Source organism: Pipistrellus kuhlii, unplaced genomic scaffold (assembly GCF_014108245.1).
Source record: "Pipistrellus kuhlii isolate mPipKuh1 unplaced genomic scaffold, mPipKuh1.p scaffold_m20_p_77, whole genome shotgun sequence".
NCBI lineage: Eukaryota > Metazoa > Chordata > Mammalia > Chiroptera > Vespertilionidae > Pipistrellus > Pipistrellus kuhlii.
The window spans coordinates 156,800-172,804 of NW_023425581.1; the positions used below are offsets into that span (position 1 = coordinate 156,800).

Below are 16,005 nucleotides of genomic sequence, written 5' to 3' on the forward strand. Positions count from 1 at the left end.
AAAACACTAGTTATAGAGATGCTCAAGGAACTTAATGAGAACCTTAACAGCATAAAAAAGGACCAATCAGAAATGAAGGCTACATTAACTGAAATGAATAATTTACAGAGAATAAACAGTAGAGTACATGAATCTAAGAATCAAATCAGCAATTTGGAATATAATGAAGCAAAAAACACCCAATCAGAACAGCAAAAAGAAAAAAGAATCCATCGCCCAGCTGGTGTAGCTCAGTTGGTTGAGTGTCATCCCATGCACCAAGAGTTCACTGGTTCAATTCCTGGTTAGGGTGCATACTTGGGTTGTGGGCTTGATCCCCAGTAGGGGGGCATGCAGGAAGCAGCCCATCAATCTTTATCTCTCACCAATGCTTTTATCCCTCTCTCCCTCTCCATCTCTCTCTAAAAATCAATAAAAACATATATATTTTTAAAACAAATCCAAAAATATGAGAATAGTTGTGAGGGGCATTTGGGACAACTTCAAGCATACCAACATTTATCATGGAAAAGGAGAAGATAGGGCAAGAAATTGGAAAAAAAAAATAATAATAATGACAGAAAACTTCCCCTACCTGGTGAAAGAAATAGATTTACAAGTCCAGGAAGTACAGAGACTCCCAAACAAGAGGAACCCAAAGAGGCACACACCAACACACATTATAATTAAAATGCCAAAGGTTAAAGACAAAGAAAGAATCTTAAAAGCAGCAAGAGAAAAGCAGTTACCTTCAAGGGTACCCATAACACTGTCCGCTGATTTCTTTTTCTTTTTTCTTTTTTTTCTTTTTTCCCCCAGCTTATTTCTTAACAGAAACTTTGCAGGCCAGAAGAGAATTGCAAGAAATATTCAAAGTGATGAAAAGCAAGGACCTACAACCAAGGTTATTCTACCCAACAAGACTATCATTTAGAATTAAAGGACAGAAAAGGGCTTAGACAAGAAAAAGTTAAAGGAGTTCATCTGGAATAGTTGTTTCCCTGCTACCTGGTTCACTCCTATTCACCCATCACAGTTTAGCTCAGATGTCACCCTCAAGACCTTCTCCGCCTCCTGGACTATGTCAAACCCCCTTCCATCACTCCTATAGCATCTTTTTTCTCTTTCTCAGCCTCAATCCCCTGAAATAATCTATTTAGTGTCCACACTTCTTTTCATTCTCCACAAGGACTAGCTAGCATGTTACTGCTATATGACTAGTATGCAGCATATACTACAGGACAGTAGACATTAAATATTGACTAAATAAGTGGATTTTGCCAAAGCAACTCCTAGGATTTCAGCTCTGCAACAAGTTAGATCACTTGTCTGAGCATCTGTTTGCTAGAGTATGAGATGGGGATAATAATGCCTCCCTCACAGGTTGTTTTGAGGATTAAATGCGATGTATTGGTAAAGCCCTTAGCATGGCTCCTGGCATAAAGTAGGCATGTGATTCCATGCATTGTTAACAATCAAGAAAGACTATATCAGTCTATACACGCCAGCAGATTTTGACACTCTCACTCTTTACTTCTCCAGTGTTGAATGTTGTGTTTGTAAGTGTTTTTATAAATCTTTTAGGCCAAAAAATGGCCTCTTGTAGTTTTAAGTCAACGTGCTTTTAAGCCAATAGTTTTGTCAGTAAGATCACAGCACCCGCCGCTCCCAGCCCACACCGCACAGAGCTTTTCTCTTCCTGTCACAACTCGTTGGGGGAAGGGTGCCTGGGAAGGGGTCTCCAATGTGGGGGTGCACTGTGCCAGGCCCCAGCAGCTAAATGGCACGTACTGTTCGCTGTGCCCTCAGTTCTGCCAGTCCTCTCACTTGTCCTGTGAAAAGAGATGGGACCCAGCTCCCCACCAACACAGGTGGCTGCCTCTGCCTCGACCGACCGTTTCCAAGTGACGTTGAGCCCAGCAGGCCCAAGGCTCCCCACCCCCCCACTTCCTGTGTCGGCTCAGAGCCCGCCTCCCCTCCCAGCCCTGGTGCCTGCTTCGGGTGATGGTGTGTCTCCCTCTTCCAAAGCCCCCTTCTCACCCAGCACTGGGAGCAGTGGCCCAGAGTCCTCGTCCTCAGCGGGAGTCCGCAAAAGGTCATTGGTTTCTCTTCCAGAAGCTCTAGGCCAGCGGGCCTGCACCATCTCCATTCAGTGAGTTCCGGGGAGGAAGATGCCATCGGGGAAGCTCTGGAGCGTCCTGGGGCTCTGCCTCTTATCCGGTGAGTAGGATGAATCGAAAAGGGCAAGGCCAGGGGCATCATGCACTGGGAGGTGTAAGGGGCTGCATGTGTCACGGTAGCGGAGGCTGATGGGGAAACGTGGCTGGATTCTCAGAGGCAGCTGAGGAGAGCAGTGGGGTGATTATCTCTCCTGAAACTGGGCTTTGTACCTTCAAGTAGCATCTCCTCCCGTCCCTGGCCTCCCAGCCCTTGGGAGCTGATTTGAAGGCAATGAGCAGAGCTGAGGGTGCTCCTTGTTAGGGGGATGCTGACTGGTTGAACCCCAGCTCTGTGCAGGGCGTAGCCAGCTTCACTTGAGACAGCAAAATACTCCATAGTTTTCGGTTCTTCTCAGTGACTCAAGAGCTTTCCATGGTGTGAAGTCATTTGTGAAGCAAAGTGGAATGATGGGTAAATAACCAAGAGTGTTTTCAATCTATATATATAAAAGCCTAAGTGACCGTTACAACCAGTGGGCCAAACAATCAGTTGACTGGTCACTTTGACATGTGCTGACCACCAGGGGAGTCACATAGGAGCTGGCCTCTGGTGGTCAGTGCGCTCCCACGGCCAACCTCCTGCAGACCCTCACCCTGCCAGCCGGCCCCAATCGCCCCGGTTGTCAGCCAGGACGAGGATGCCACCCATGCCTGAATTGGTGCGCCAGGCCTCTAATATTTTATATATGATACATTTCTTTAAGGTGGCCATTTATTGAGTTCTAGATATTCTGTAAAAAAATAAATAAATAAAAACCTTCACATGTGTTACCCAGGTTATCCTCACATCCATCTTGGAGGGTAAACATCACCTCCGATTTTGTAGATGAAGAAATTGATCCTTACTGAGGGTAAAGAGCTTGTTTCAAACCTCATGGGAGTGCTGAGTTCACCTGAGCACTGTCTCTCTCTGCAAGCTGCACCCATAGGGGCTGCACCGCAACAGGCGATGGTCCCGGACCCTGGTTTCAGGGCCCTGGGAAGTGCCCCTGGCGGGCTTGCACCCCAGCCGTCACCGCAGGGTCTGCCCGGCCGGCTCCTCCTGAGTGTCTTGGGCCTGAATGTGCACACACCGGCTGGACCTTGTTAGGCTGCAGCTTGGGCTGGGGCTTGGGATAGGGGTTGTGATTCTGTGTCTAACAGGCTCTGAGGCTCAGTCCATTCCTGGTCCTGGTCCCAGGGACACATGCTGAGTGTCAGGTGCAGGGGTGGCTCCTGAGGAAGAGGGCGGGCAGTTCCCTTAGAGGCCTATAGGATAAAGGATGCTTTGCAGAGAGAAAAGGAGAGGGGGTGGGAGGGAGGAAGGGAGAGAAAAGGAGGGAGAAATGGCCATTTGGCCCCATGAGGATGTGCCACCTGCTGTGAGTGTAGGAAAGGGGCACTGGCGTAGTCTCAGCCAGTGTGGGGGCTTTGGGTAAGACAGGGCTGGGCACACAGAGACCTGTCAGGCAAACCCAGGGAAACTGGTCAGGGTGACGAATCCCAGTTACTGCAGAGCGAGGGCCGGGGCCTGGGAGGGGCCAGGCTTCTCTGTTGTACAGACTGCACCTGTGAGCAACCAGGGCCTCAAACATGTCCGTCTCCCAAATGCAAAACAAACGGAAACACTGAGACATCGGCCCCCGCATGCACACCTCCCCCGTCCCTGTCCCCCCCCCCCACGGCCCTGCCAGGAGCTCATGGGCCTCCCTGGTCGGAGACCAGTTTCCACCGTGAAGGCGTGGCTGCCTTCTCCCTCCCATCACCCAGAAAGCAGCCGGCTTTGTCTCCCCACTGTTTGTCAAACACTGCTTTCGCGCTGAATGCGAGGTGCTCTCCTGCTCTGTTTCACCCTGGCTTGGCTAGGAGTTGGGGTACAGAAGTGACTCACCCGCAGGGTGTGGGCAGGGCAATCAGTGTCCAGAAAGGGCCGGACAGGACAGGCCTCTGCCTGGGACTGCAGGCACCACACTGACTAACGGTTTCCTTCTGATTTTGTTCCAGTTGGCGCTTGGGGGCAAGAAGGTGAGTTGCGTTCTTTCCTGTTCTTTCCTCGTTATGAAACCCGCCCACATTCTTTAGGTGTGAGGGGAGCTGGCCTCCCACAGGGCTTCCCTGGGCACGCAGCAGGGGTTCCTGCCACCTGGTCTTTGCTTTTCCTTCCTGATTCTGGAGGTCTGGCTGTAGCCAGGGAGAGGGGAATTGTAGAGACCGTGGCAATGAGTGAGCCCTGACAATTCAGAGGAAACAAGTACGGCTGCGAGATGAAAGTGCCAACCATTTAATCACTTGCATCCATAGTTGGTGTGAGGTTTTAAGGAGGGAATGTAATACTCTGCGTGCGAGTACATGTGTGTGCGTGTGTGCGTGCGTGTGTGTGTGTGTGTGTGTGTGTACGCGTGCACATGCTTGCATGTGGGACATGCCGGGGCTGCAGTCTCTGTCCAGCAGCAGTGTCCGTGTCCCAGTGTGGGGAGACTCCCCAGCCTGCCAGCTGCTCCAGGCTGAGCGAGGACCTGGGAGCCGTCACGGTGCCGACCTGCGCTCAGCGTCCGTGGGGCCTTTTCTTCCTTTTCCTTCTCCTGCCACGCAGCAGGCTCCGGCGCTCAGCACTGACAAAGGGGGGTGTGCAGCACGCAGTGCGCTGCAGACAGCTCGTCCCTTCTGAAGGCTGTTGCCGCTTGGCGTTGACTGTGCTCAGCTTTGGCTTCTGTTCGGTGTAGGCCTCAGGCTCGCTGCGGCAGCACGCGGACCAGCTGCTGCTCCCGCTCCCCGCGGTAGAGGGACAGCTGATTCGGTGTAAGTGTGAGGTGTGCAGTGTGATGGTTGTGTATGTGTTGTGAGATGATGACTCAGAATTCACGTGTGTACGTGGCCATCGGTTGTCTAACGTAGGACGAAGGGCCACGCGGAGAGCATGTGCCTAGAGGCTGGGGGACAGTGCTCACTCCCGGAGCGGGCTCTGATCTCACAGCTGCTAGAAGTGTTGCTAACGGTTTCTCATGCTTTCTCTTTCAGAGAATAAAGACAGTGGTAAGAGAATGTTTCCTCTTTACAACCTCCTTTCAAATGTGGAACCAAATGGTGGTGGGGGACAGTCGCCATAACACACACTGAGGACCAGAACTGCTAGAGGAAACGTGCCAGCCTCCTCCAGTGGGCGTGTGGGCCACGCGTGTCCCTGAGCGCACACTCCGGGAAGATGCCTGTGGGTGAGGGCAGAGCCACCACAGCGCTGGTGTGAATCTCGAGGTCACTGCAGGCAGAGACGGTGTCTGAGTCAGCTGGCCGGCACAGAACAGGTGCTCCATGCATATTCTTTGAGAGCGTGAGTGATCAGACACATGCACGCATCATTAATTCCTCCCCTCAAGAAGCAAATGTGTGTGGCACAGTGTGTTGTCTGCTATGAGGTGGGCAGATGCAGAGCAAAGTAAAATATAAAGAGTGGTAAACTCTGCAGAGAGTAGCTGGGGAAGCTGAGTTTGAAATCATGAGCTTGTATTTTAGGGGAAAATAGTATTTTAGGCAGAAGGGTGGGCTGCGCAGGAGGAGGCTGAGAGTCTAACTCTGAGGCTGGCGGCCGTATCTGAGTCCCGGCAGGGCTGGCTTGCTGGCTCCTTTGACTAATTTCTGGAACCTCTCCGTCCCACAGCATCGTCATGTGTGAAATGGAAAGAACAAGGACACGCAGGTTGCAGGGCTGTTATGAGGGCTGATGAGTAGTTCTCACAGGATGTTATCTGGGCTGGAAGACAGTTGGTGAATTTTAGCTGTTATCATATGGGAAGCATGCAGCTTAGATAACAGGCACTGAAGGTCACTGAGCATGGATGTTCTGGGTTCTACCCTGCATATTTACTCACGTCTCATCTAACATCCCTATTCTGCAGAAAACCAAGGTTAGAACGGAAGTCAATAGTCCAGTCACAGAGGTTAGTGAAAATGCAGGCCTAGCTGACCCTGAAGCTCGCGTTCTCAGCCTCTGTGAACACTGCGCCCGGGCTTGTGTGGAGAGCGTGAGCACTGGGCCTTTGTGTGAGCATTGTGAGCCGAGGCTCTGCCGCTAAATTTGTGCTGATATAGGCTGTGAACAATTTTCTTTACATTTTCTTGTCCACACACCAAGCAGTGAAATGTCTACTTCCTTTTAAATGGTTTTATGTACGATTTCTCATTTGTTTAACATTTCTAAAAAATGGCAGTGCTGAAAAATTATTCCTAAGTCAAAATATTATCGACGGTCTATTATCATTATACTCCACTCCCAGTTAGTGGCAGACGGACAGACGTGGGGACGGCTTGTTTACATTTCTGGGATCTCAGCCAGAGAGAGGCTCAGCACTGTGCCCCTCGGGAGCGGAACCTTCCAGCGAAGGGAGGGAGAACTCACCTTGTTCTCACGCATCTGCTCTGCGCCGCCCGTTCTCTCCTTCCTAATCCATCTGGTTCTCACAGATACCTGGTGAGGCAGATGTTTTATAGCTCCATCTTCCAGATAAGAACTGTGGCTTGGAGCAGTTAAAACGCCTTGCCTGCCCTGGCCACAGCCTAAGGCAGATCTGGAATTCAAACACGGGACTTTGGATTCGGCCCAGTGACCTGTCCCCAGTAGCACCTGTAGCAAAACACCCTCAACAGAGAGAGGGCTCTCTCTCTCTCTCTCTCTCTCTCTCTCTCTCTCTCTCTCTCTCTCAATATATTTTTATTGATGTCAGAGAAGAAGAGAGAGAGAGAAAGACATTAATGATGAGAGAGAATCATTGATCGGCTGCTTCCTGCACGCCCCACACTGGGGTTCGAGCCTGCAACCTGGGCCTGTGTCCTGACCAGGAATGGATCCGTGACCCCCTGGTTCATAGGTCAACAACCTCTGAGCCACGCCGGCGGGCAGGCTGTCCCTTTGCACCGCCCCTCTCCTCTCAGGCGCCCTGTCCGGGCTGCAGCACAGCCAGTGCCGCCAGAGTCCCAGCCAGCAGCCTTCCAAGAGGCGAGCACACACCGCAGCCCGCAGCCGCGGGGGAGGTCGTCGCTGTGGGGGACGTGCTGGACCCCCAACTCCATAAGGGATTCCAGGCGTCCTCCCTCCACAAAATAGCCGGGAGTTGGTTATATTCAGGGACATTTAAAATAAAGCCACTTTTTATGGGAAGAACCATTCCCTTAAAATGTCTATAGTGCTTTCCATAGTTTAAGGGCACATGCTGGTATGTTTTCAATTTGACGTGTCTGAGTTGCATCTATAAAGTTACCTCATGGACTAACAACAGAGTGTACCCCTTTCCGGCTTAGGGTACCCTAAGGACGGGCCCTCTTGGGGATCCCTGGGGACTTGAAAATTTTTACCAACAACGTCATTTCCTCACCATCCCTTCCTCTTCTCACTTCCAGGTGACTCTCCATCTCCTGCAAAGAGTAAGTCAGCCCTCGCTGAGGTGTGCCTGGTGAGGGTGCGAGTCAGTAAGGCCAGAAGGAAAGGAAAGGAGTGAGGCGCTCCCGAGAGGGGGCCCTGCCAACAGTGTGTTCCCAGCTCCTGTTCAGACGCGTTGCAAGCAGGGACTTGTGAAGTCTTTCTCTGCTTCCACCCGCTCCTTCCCAAGTCCCCGTGTCCATTCCTAAGCACTAGCGTCACCTTCAAAAAGTTGTCTAGTCCCGTTGTTATTGTTGGGGGGAGGAGGTTGGTTTTGCTAATCCTCACCCAAGGATATTTTTTCCATTGGTTTTCAGAGAGAGAAGAGTGGGAGAAAGGGAGGGAAAAAGGAAGGGAGAGAGAAACATCTATGTGAGAGAGACACATCGATCGGGTGCCACCCGCACACTCCCCAACCAGGGACAGGGAGCAAATCTGAAACCCTGCTACGTGCCCTTGACCAGGAATCCAACCCAAGACCCTTCCATGTGTGGGCTAACGCCCTAACCACTGAACAATACTGGCCATGGCTAAGCCCCCTTTTGTATGACCCCATTGTCATACCTTCCTGCCAACAGAGTTCCCTTTTGACAACAAAATCTAAGACCTGAATGACAGATGACTTTCTGCATCTGGTTGGCTCTTTTTTTTTTTTTTTTTTTTTTTTTTTAATATATTCCATTGACTTCCTACAGAGGGGAATGGAGAGAGATAGCCAGAAACATCAATGAGAGAGAAACATCGACCAGCTGCCTCCTACACACCCCCCACCGGGGATGTGCCCACAACCAATGCACATTCCCTTGACCGGAATCGAACCCGGGGCCCCTCAGTCCACACGCAAACCGACGCTCTATCACTGAGCCAAACTGGTTTCGGCATGGTTGGCTCTTTTGTTACTACTTTGCATTTCCTGAAATCTTACTGGTTTCTTCTTCTGATTTCCCTCTCTTCTCTCCACTCCCCAGCATTTAAAGTCTCCATCTCCGGAACCAGCGTGGAATTGACATGTCCTGAGGACCCTGATTCTGATCAAATAAAATGGACAAAAGATGGCGTAGAAATATCCAGTCATAACGAGGAACATCTGTTAATAGACAATTTCTCCGAAATGAAAGACAGTGGCCATTACAGCTGCTACAAAGATGATAGCAGTCGCCACTATCTCTACCTGAAAGCAAGAGGTAATGCGGGTCTCAGCAAGCACTGCTAGGCCCTTTAGGGAGGACCATCTCAAAGGGCTCCTCCGTCACCCCCTCCCCAGCTCACAGCCCCGCCTCTCTGTGCCTCCCCTACACTCTGGGCCCCACGGCACCACGTTTTCTGCAACTCCGGTTAAACACCAACGGGGGGCGGGGGGACTGCCTAGGCCAGCTCCGTCAGCACGCCATCTACAGCAACTCCTGGGAGACAGGAGGGGGCCCTGGCCTTACGCACACCCCACACCCCGTGACGGCACACCACGTGAGCTCACCTGACGCTTTAGCCAGATGTGCATCCTTCCGAAGGACTGGCAGAGAGACTCAAAGATGCTGTGGTAAATGGCAGCGCCCAGGCATCGCAGTAAACCCTGACGGCAGCTGGCATTTATGGGGTGCTTACGTCTCAAGCACTATACCATAGACTGGCCGGGGGCTTTGTGTTTTTGTCAGTCCTCATCTGGGGATATTTTTCCATTGATTCTTAGGTAGAGGGAGAGAGCGGGAGAGACAGAGAGAAACGTCGATGTGAGAGAAATACATCGATTGGTTGCCTCCTGCAACGCGCCTGACCAGGACCGCGCTGGGGAGGAGCCTGCGACGAGGTACATGCCCTTGACCGGAATTGAACCTGGGACCCTTTGGTCCACAGGCAGATGCTCTATCCACTGAGCCACACCGGCCATGGCGGACTTTTTCCTCTCATGTCGTCCTCTCAACAACCATACAAGTGAAGTAGCCTGTGCTTCCCACAGAGATGAGGGGGCATGTATGGGGGCTGAGAGCACATTCTCGTCCTCGCGGCAGAGAGCAAGGAGCTGGGACTTGAGCCGGACTGTCTGAGGCCAGAGCTTCTCCCCAGGACGCCACGCTCTGTGGCTGTTACAACGTCCTGCACGGGGGCTGGTGCTAGCGATGGCCGGGCGTGAGGCCTGAAGGGAGAGCCTGGCCTGTCCCTCCTGGCCTCGGGGTCCTGTGTCTGCCGTCTCGGTGACTTGCCCTCCCCGCCGCCCGCAGTGTGTGAGAACTGCATGGAGGTGGACCTGATGGCCGTGGCCGGCATCATCGTGGCCGACGTGTGCCTCACGCTGGGCGTGCTGCTGCTGGTGTACCGCTGGAGCAAGAGCAGGAAGGCCAGGGCCAAGCCGGTGGCCAGAGGCGGGGGCGGCGGCCGGCCCGGCGGTGAGAGCGGGGCTGCGGGAGGAGCGGCCGGCGGGGCGGGCAGCGAGGCCCGCGGGCAGGACGGCGTCCGCAGGGCCCTCACTGTGTGGCCGTGATCCTGACAGGGCTCCAGCCTCAGATCGCCTCGCCTTCCCCTCAGAAAGGGCGAGCATTCCTTTGGGCAGGGCTCCCTCCAGCGCCTGGGGCTCCGCCCGCCCGGGGCACCGCTCCGCCTTTCCTTCCCTCCCTTCCTCCCCAAAGGGAGCCGGGGAGCACCTGGAGCTGAGGAGCCACAAGATGGTGGAGCAGGGGGGCGTTCGGGATGGGCTCGGGGAAGAGAGAAGAGGTGGCTGGACTGGAAGAGGGAGAGGGAGAGGAGGGAAGGGGGTGCGTCCTCCATCTGGTGGCGTTCCCGCATGAAAACCAATCCCCCCCCCCCCCTGCAGGACAAAACAAGGAGAGGCCGCCACCGGTGCCCAACCCGGACTATGAGGTAACGCGGACGGAGGGGCCGGGTCTAGAGGGGGGACAGTGGGACTGCTCATCCCTGTCACACCTTACAGCCCCCGCTCAACCCCAAGACCCCCCAGGCCGCCTCTGCCCTCACCGGGAGGCTGCCAGTTCCACCACCGCGGAGCGGCTGGCTCTTTTCTCCTTTTTTAACGTATTTGCATTGATTTGGGAGAGGAAGAGAGACAGAGTGATGAAGAGAATCATTGATCCGCTGCCTCCGCACGTCCCCCTCCGGGATGAGCCTGCAGCCTGGGGGTGCGGCCCTTGATCAGAATCTAACCCGGGACCCATCGATCTGTGGGCCGGCACGCCATCCACTGAGCCAGACAAACAAGGCTGGCTTATTTCTCCCTCAGCTGGGACACAGCCATGGGAAAAACACACGTGTAAATGCTCCCCGCATGCACCTGTGCAGCCATGCCAGTTGTCGAATGTCACGGACATAGAGCTCTCCCTCACACACACACACGCGAGCACACACACACACACACACACACACACACACACACACGGCCGGACACCCAGCCTCGGCGCCCTGGCCCGCCTCTGACTGGCCAGGGGAGGGCTGCTGCCTGGCTAGCGGACGGCCATCGGGTTCCTCTGAGTGGCGCGGTGTGTGACTGCAGCTGTTAAACACTGCTGCTCTCACCCGGACACCCACAGACATTCACTGGCACCAGAAGCACGTGCAGTCACTGTGCCCCCGTGACTGCAGCTCTGGCCAGAGCCCGGAGGCGCGTCTTTCCACTCTCACTGCTGAGAAGGGTCGCTGGCTCCCAGGGAGGGACCGGAGCCAGGCAATGCCAGGCAATGCCAGCCTGCCTCCCGCGCCGGCCCAAGGCTCTTGCTTTGCTCTGGAGCTGGATCCTCGGAGGCCCCCGCGTGCTCCCGCCCTGCTGACCTCCTTCCCTCCCCCCAGCCCATCAGGAAAGGCCAGAGGGACCTGTACTCCGGACTGAACCAGAGAGGCGTCTGACCCTCCTGAGGACCCGCCTCCCGTGGCAGGCTCCTCCCTCTCCCGGCACCGGCACCGCTCCGCCCTGGACCCCAGGAGATCCGTCCCCCTGCCCGGAGGGGAGCTTCCCTGCAGCCCGCCCCCCCCCCCCACGCTCCCCCCTCCCGCACCTCTGCTGGAAGCCATCCCAGGATATTGCTGCTTCCTTCTTTGAAATGGCGCTACTCACCTACCACCCTGCACTCCGGCCGGGACATCTGCGTCTGCTCTTCCCCACACTCCCTCCTCCCTCCTCTGGGGTCCTCAGCGCCCTCCTGCCCCTGCGACCAAGCCGCCACCCTCACTGTCCCCCTGCCGTCCGCTGGCCCAGCTCTCCCTCGGGGACGCTCCGCGCCGCCCTGGGTCCGGCTGGCAGGTCCGCGGAGCTTCCCCTCCCCTCCCCCTGCCCTCCCAGGTCCCTTCCCTCCGGACCGTGCTGGGCTCTGCGGAGAGGAGAATAAAGTGCCCGTGGCTGACAGAACCGCTGTCCTCTTCCTGGAGGCCTCCGGGCCGCCTGGGACAGTCCCCGCGGGTCCCCAGGCCGGCGCCTCTGTCTGCCCGGCGGGCGGCGGGGTCTCTGAGAGATCACTGGGGAGCCAGAGAGAGGACAGTTAGCCATTGACTCCCTTCTCCTGGGCAAAACGTCCGAGGCGGCAGAGGACGGGGGCCAGTCCGCACCGGGTGAGGCCGGCAGAGGCTTCAGAGGCGTGCGGGCAGCGGGTGACCGGTGCAGGGCCCAGGGGGGCGGGGGCAGGGGGGTCTCCCCAGTGGCACCACCTCACCCCTAGGAACCGCGGGCACACCCTGCCCCTCCTGCCTCTCCTCAGCAGAACGGCAGAGCCGCAGAGGCAAAGCAGAGCCCAGGTAGGGCAGGTCCAGGCCTGGGCCTCCACCATCTGCAGAGGCAGCACACAACGTCTGCGAGGTCAGAGGCTGCGGCTGCCTCCGCCCTGACTGCGCCCTGTGCCCGGAGCAGAGCCTGGCACTGTGTCCCCAATGCCAAGGGGACAGCTCCGGGGCAATCATGATCCAGATGCTGCACACCACAGTGACCCCCACTGGGACCCCCACTGTGTCCCCCCCACTGGGACCCCCCACTGTGTCCCCCCCACTGGGACCCCCCACTGTGTCCCCCCCACTGGGACCCCCACTGGGACCCCTCCCACTGGGACCCCCCCACCAGGATCATCACACTAACACCACCAGGATTGTCATGGTGATCTCCCCATAGTGACCTCTCCACTGTGACCCCCTCCACTATGACACCCCACAGTGACCCCTCCACAGTGACCCCTCCACCGGGATCGTCGCGGTGACCCCCCACTGTGACCCCTCCACCGGGATCGTCACGGTGACCCCCCCCACTGTGACCCCTCCACCGGGATCATCACGGTAACCCCCACTGTGACCCCTCCACCGGGATCGTCACACTGACCCCCCACTGTGACCCCTCCACCGGGATCGTCACACTGACCCCCCACTGTGACCCCTCCACCGGGATCATCACGGTGACCCCCCCCACTGTGACCCCTCCACCGGGATCGTCACGGTGACCCCCCACTGTGTCCCCCCATTGGGACCCGCACTGGGACCCCCACTGGGACCTCCACTGTGTCCCCCCACTGTGTCCCCCCACTGGGACCCGCACTGGGACCCCCACTGGGACCCGCACTGGGACCCCCACTGGGACCTCCACTGGGACCCCCACTGTGTCCCCCCACTGGGACCCGCACTGGGACCCCCACTGGGACCTCCACTGTGTCCCCCCACTGGGACCCCCACTGGGACCCGCACTGGGACCCCCACTGGGACCTCCACTGGGACCCCCACTGGGACCTCAACTGGGACCCCCACTGTGTCCCCCCACTGGGACCCGCACTGGGACCCCCACTGGGACCTCCACTGTGTCCCCCCACTGGGACCCCCACTGGGACCCGCACTGGGACCCCCACTGGGACCCGCACTGGGACCCCCACTGGGACCTCCACTGGGACCCCCACTGTGTCCCCCCACTGGGACCCGCACTGGGACCCCCACTGGGACCTCCACTGTGTCCCCCCACTGGGACCCCCACTGGGACCCCCACTGGGACCCGCACTGGGACCCCCACTGGGACCTCCACTGGGACCCCCACTGGGACCCCCACTGGGACCCGCACTGGGACCCCCACTGGGACCTCCACTGTGTCCCCCCACTGGGACCCCCATTGGGACCCCCACTGGGACCCCCACTGGGACCCGCACTGGGACCCCCCACTGGGACCTCCACTGGGACCCCCACTGTGTCCCCCCACTGGGACCCGCACTGGGACCCCCACTGGGACCTCCACTGTGTCCCCCCACTGGGACCCCCACTGGGACCCGCACTGTGACCTTCACTGGGACCCCCACTGTGTCCCCCCACTGGGACCCCCCACTGGGACCCCCACAGTGACCCCCCACTGGGACCCCCACTGGGACCCCCCACTGGGACCTCCACTGTGTCCCCCCACTGGGACCCCCACTGGGATCCCCACAGTGACCCCCCACAGTGACTCTCCACTGGGACCCCCACTGGGACCCCCACTGGGATCCCCCACTGTGTGTCCCCCACTGGAACCCCCACTGGGACCCCCCACTGGGACCCCCCACTGTATGTCCCCCCACTGGAACCCCCACTGGGACCCCCACTGGGACCCCCCACTGTGTGTCCCCCCACTGGGACCCCCACTGTGTCCCCCACTGGAACCCACACTGGGACCCCCACTGTGTGTCCCCCACTGGGGCCCCCACTGTGTCCCCCCCACTGGGGCCCCCACTGTGTCCCCCCCACTGGGACCCCCCACTGTGTCCCCCCCACTGGGACTCCCACTGGGACCCCCACTGGGACCCCTCCCACTGGGACCCCCCCACCAGGATCATCACACTAACACCACCAGGATTGTCATGGTGATCTCCCCATAGTGACCTCTCCACTGTGACCCCCTCCACTATGACACCCCACAGTGACCCCTCCACTGTGACCCCTCCACCGGGATCATCATGGTGACCCCCACAGTGACCCCTCCACCGGGATCATCACACTGACCCCCCACTGTGACCCCTCCACCGGGATCATCACACTAACCTCCCTACTGTGACCCCTCCACCGGGATCATCACACTGACCCCCCACTGTGACCCCTCCACCGGGATCGTCACACTGACCCCCCACTGTGACCCCTCCACCGGGATCATCACACTGACCCCCCACTGTGACCCCTCCACCGGGATCTTCACGGTGACCCCCCACTGTGACCCCTCCACTGGGATCGTCACACAGACCCCCCCCCACTGTGACCCCTCCACCGGGATCGTCACACACACCCCCCACTGTGACCCCCCACTGTGACCCCTCCACCGGGATTGTCACACTGACCCCCCACTGTGACCCCTCCACCGGATCGTCGCGGTGACCCCCCACTGTGACCCCTCCACCGGGATTGTCACACTGACCCCCCACTGTGACCCCTCCACCGGATCGTCGCGGTGACCCCCCACTGTGACCCCTCCACCGGGATCGTCGCGGTGAGTCACACTGACCCCCCACTGTGACCCCTCCACCGGATTGTCGCGGTGACCCCCCACTGTGACCCCTCCACCGGATTGTCGCGGTGACCCCCCACTGTGACCCCTCCACCGGATCGTCGCGGTGACCCCTCCACCGGGATCGTTGCGGTGACCCCCCACTGTGACCCCTCCACCGGGATCGTCACACAGACCCCCCACTGTGACCCCTCCACCGGGATCGTCGCGGTGACCCCCCACTGTGACCCCTCCACCGGATCGTCGCGGTGACCCCCCACTGTGACCCCTCCACCGGGTCGTCGCGGTGACCCCCCACTGTGACCCCTCCACCGGGATCGTCACGGTGACCCCCCACTGTGACCCCTCCACCGGATCGTCGCGGTGACCCCTCCACCGGATCGTCGCGGTGACCCCTCCACCGGATCGTCGCGGTGACCCCTCCACAGGATCGTCGCGGTGACCCCTCCACAGGATCGTCGCGGTGACCCGCACCTGGCTCCGCAGTGGATGTCAGAGTCTGTGCGGAGACCTGGGCACATTTCTATTTCACCTTCAAATTACGAAGGGAAAATTTCTGTAGTACAATCGGTTTGATGTCAAAACCTTATTTTTAATTCCAAAAGGCATTCCAGAAAGCGTTGATTAAAAAACTGTTTACCAGGTTAATTTGATTGTAAATGAACAGATATGTTTCTGTCAGAATGTTGGTAAAAGCTTTCATAAAGAAAGAAAAAGGCAGGAAGAGCAGCCGGTGGCGGGGGCGGTGGAGGGGGGCGGGAGCAGGCGGCCTCTCTCTGTGGGGCGGCAGCCAGAGCGGCTGTGCCGCAGGAGCCAGGATGTGGGCTGCTCGCCTGCCAGTGCGGGTGAGAGATGCCGCTGGGCCTGAGGCCCGTGCGGGAGGCCCCTGAGCCTCCCAGGGCCCAGGTGCAGCTTGCGGAGAGAGGCCTGAGCACTCACATGGGTCCTGATCCAGCTCAAGCCAGCGGGCTCTCCTCTCTCCCTCTCTG

General features: G+C 57.7%; 1 protein-coding gene across 3 annotated transcripts; it reads left to right on the forward strand.

Annotated features, from left to right (window-relative positions):
• Window positions 1-1,924: 1,924 nt before the first annotated feature.
• Window positions 1,925-11,556, forward strand: CD3E (CD3e molecule). 3 transcript variants are annotated; one of them, XM_036423118.2, is made up of 9 exons: window positions 1,925-1,986; window positions 2,095-2,199; window positions 4,182-4,202; window positions 5,196-5,210; window positions 7,569-7,592; window positions 8,556-8,771; window positions 9,804-9,968; window positions 10,394-10,440; window positions 11,380-11,556. In XM_036423118.2, the coding sequence occupies exons 2-9, from the start codon at window positions 2,151-2,153 to the stop codon at window positions 11,434-11,436; spliced, it is 594 nt and encodes a 197-aa protein (XP_036279011.1). In that variant the 5' UTR covers window positions 1,925-1,986; window positions 2,095-2,150; the 3' UTR covers window positions 11,437-11,556. The 3 variants fall into 3 exon arrangements, with proteins under 3 accessions (XP_036279011.1, XP_036279014.1, XP_036279013.1); XM_036423121.2 differs by lacking the exon at window positions 7,569-7,592 and having other exon boundaries at window positions 1,934-2,199; XM_036423120.2 differs by lacking the exon at window positions 5,196-5,210 and having other exon boundaries at window positions 1,934-2,199.
• Window positions 11,557-16,005: the final 4,449 nt, after the last annotated feature.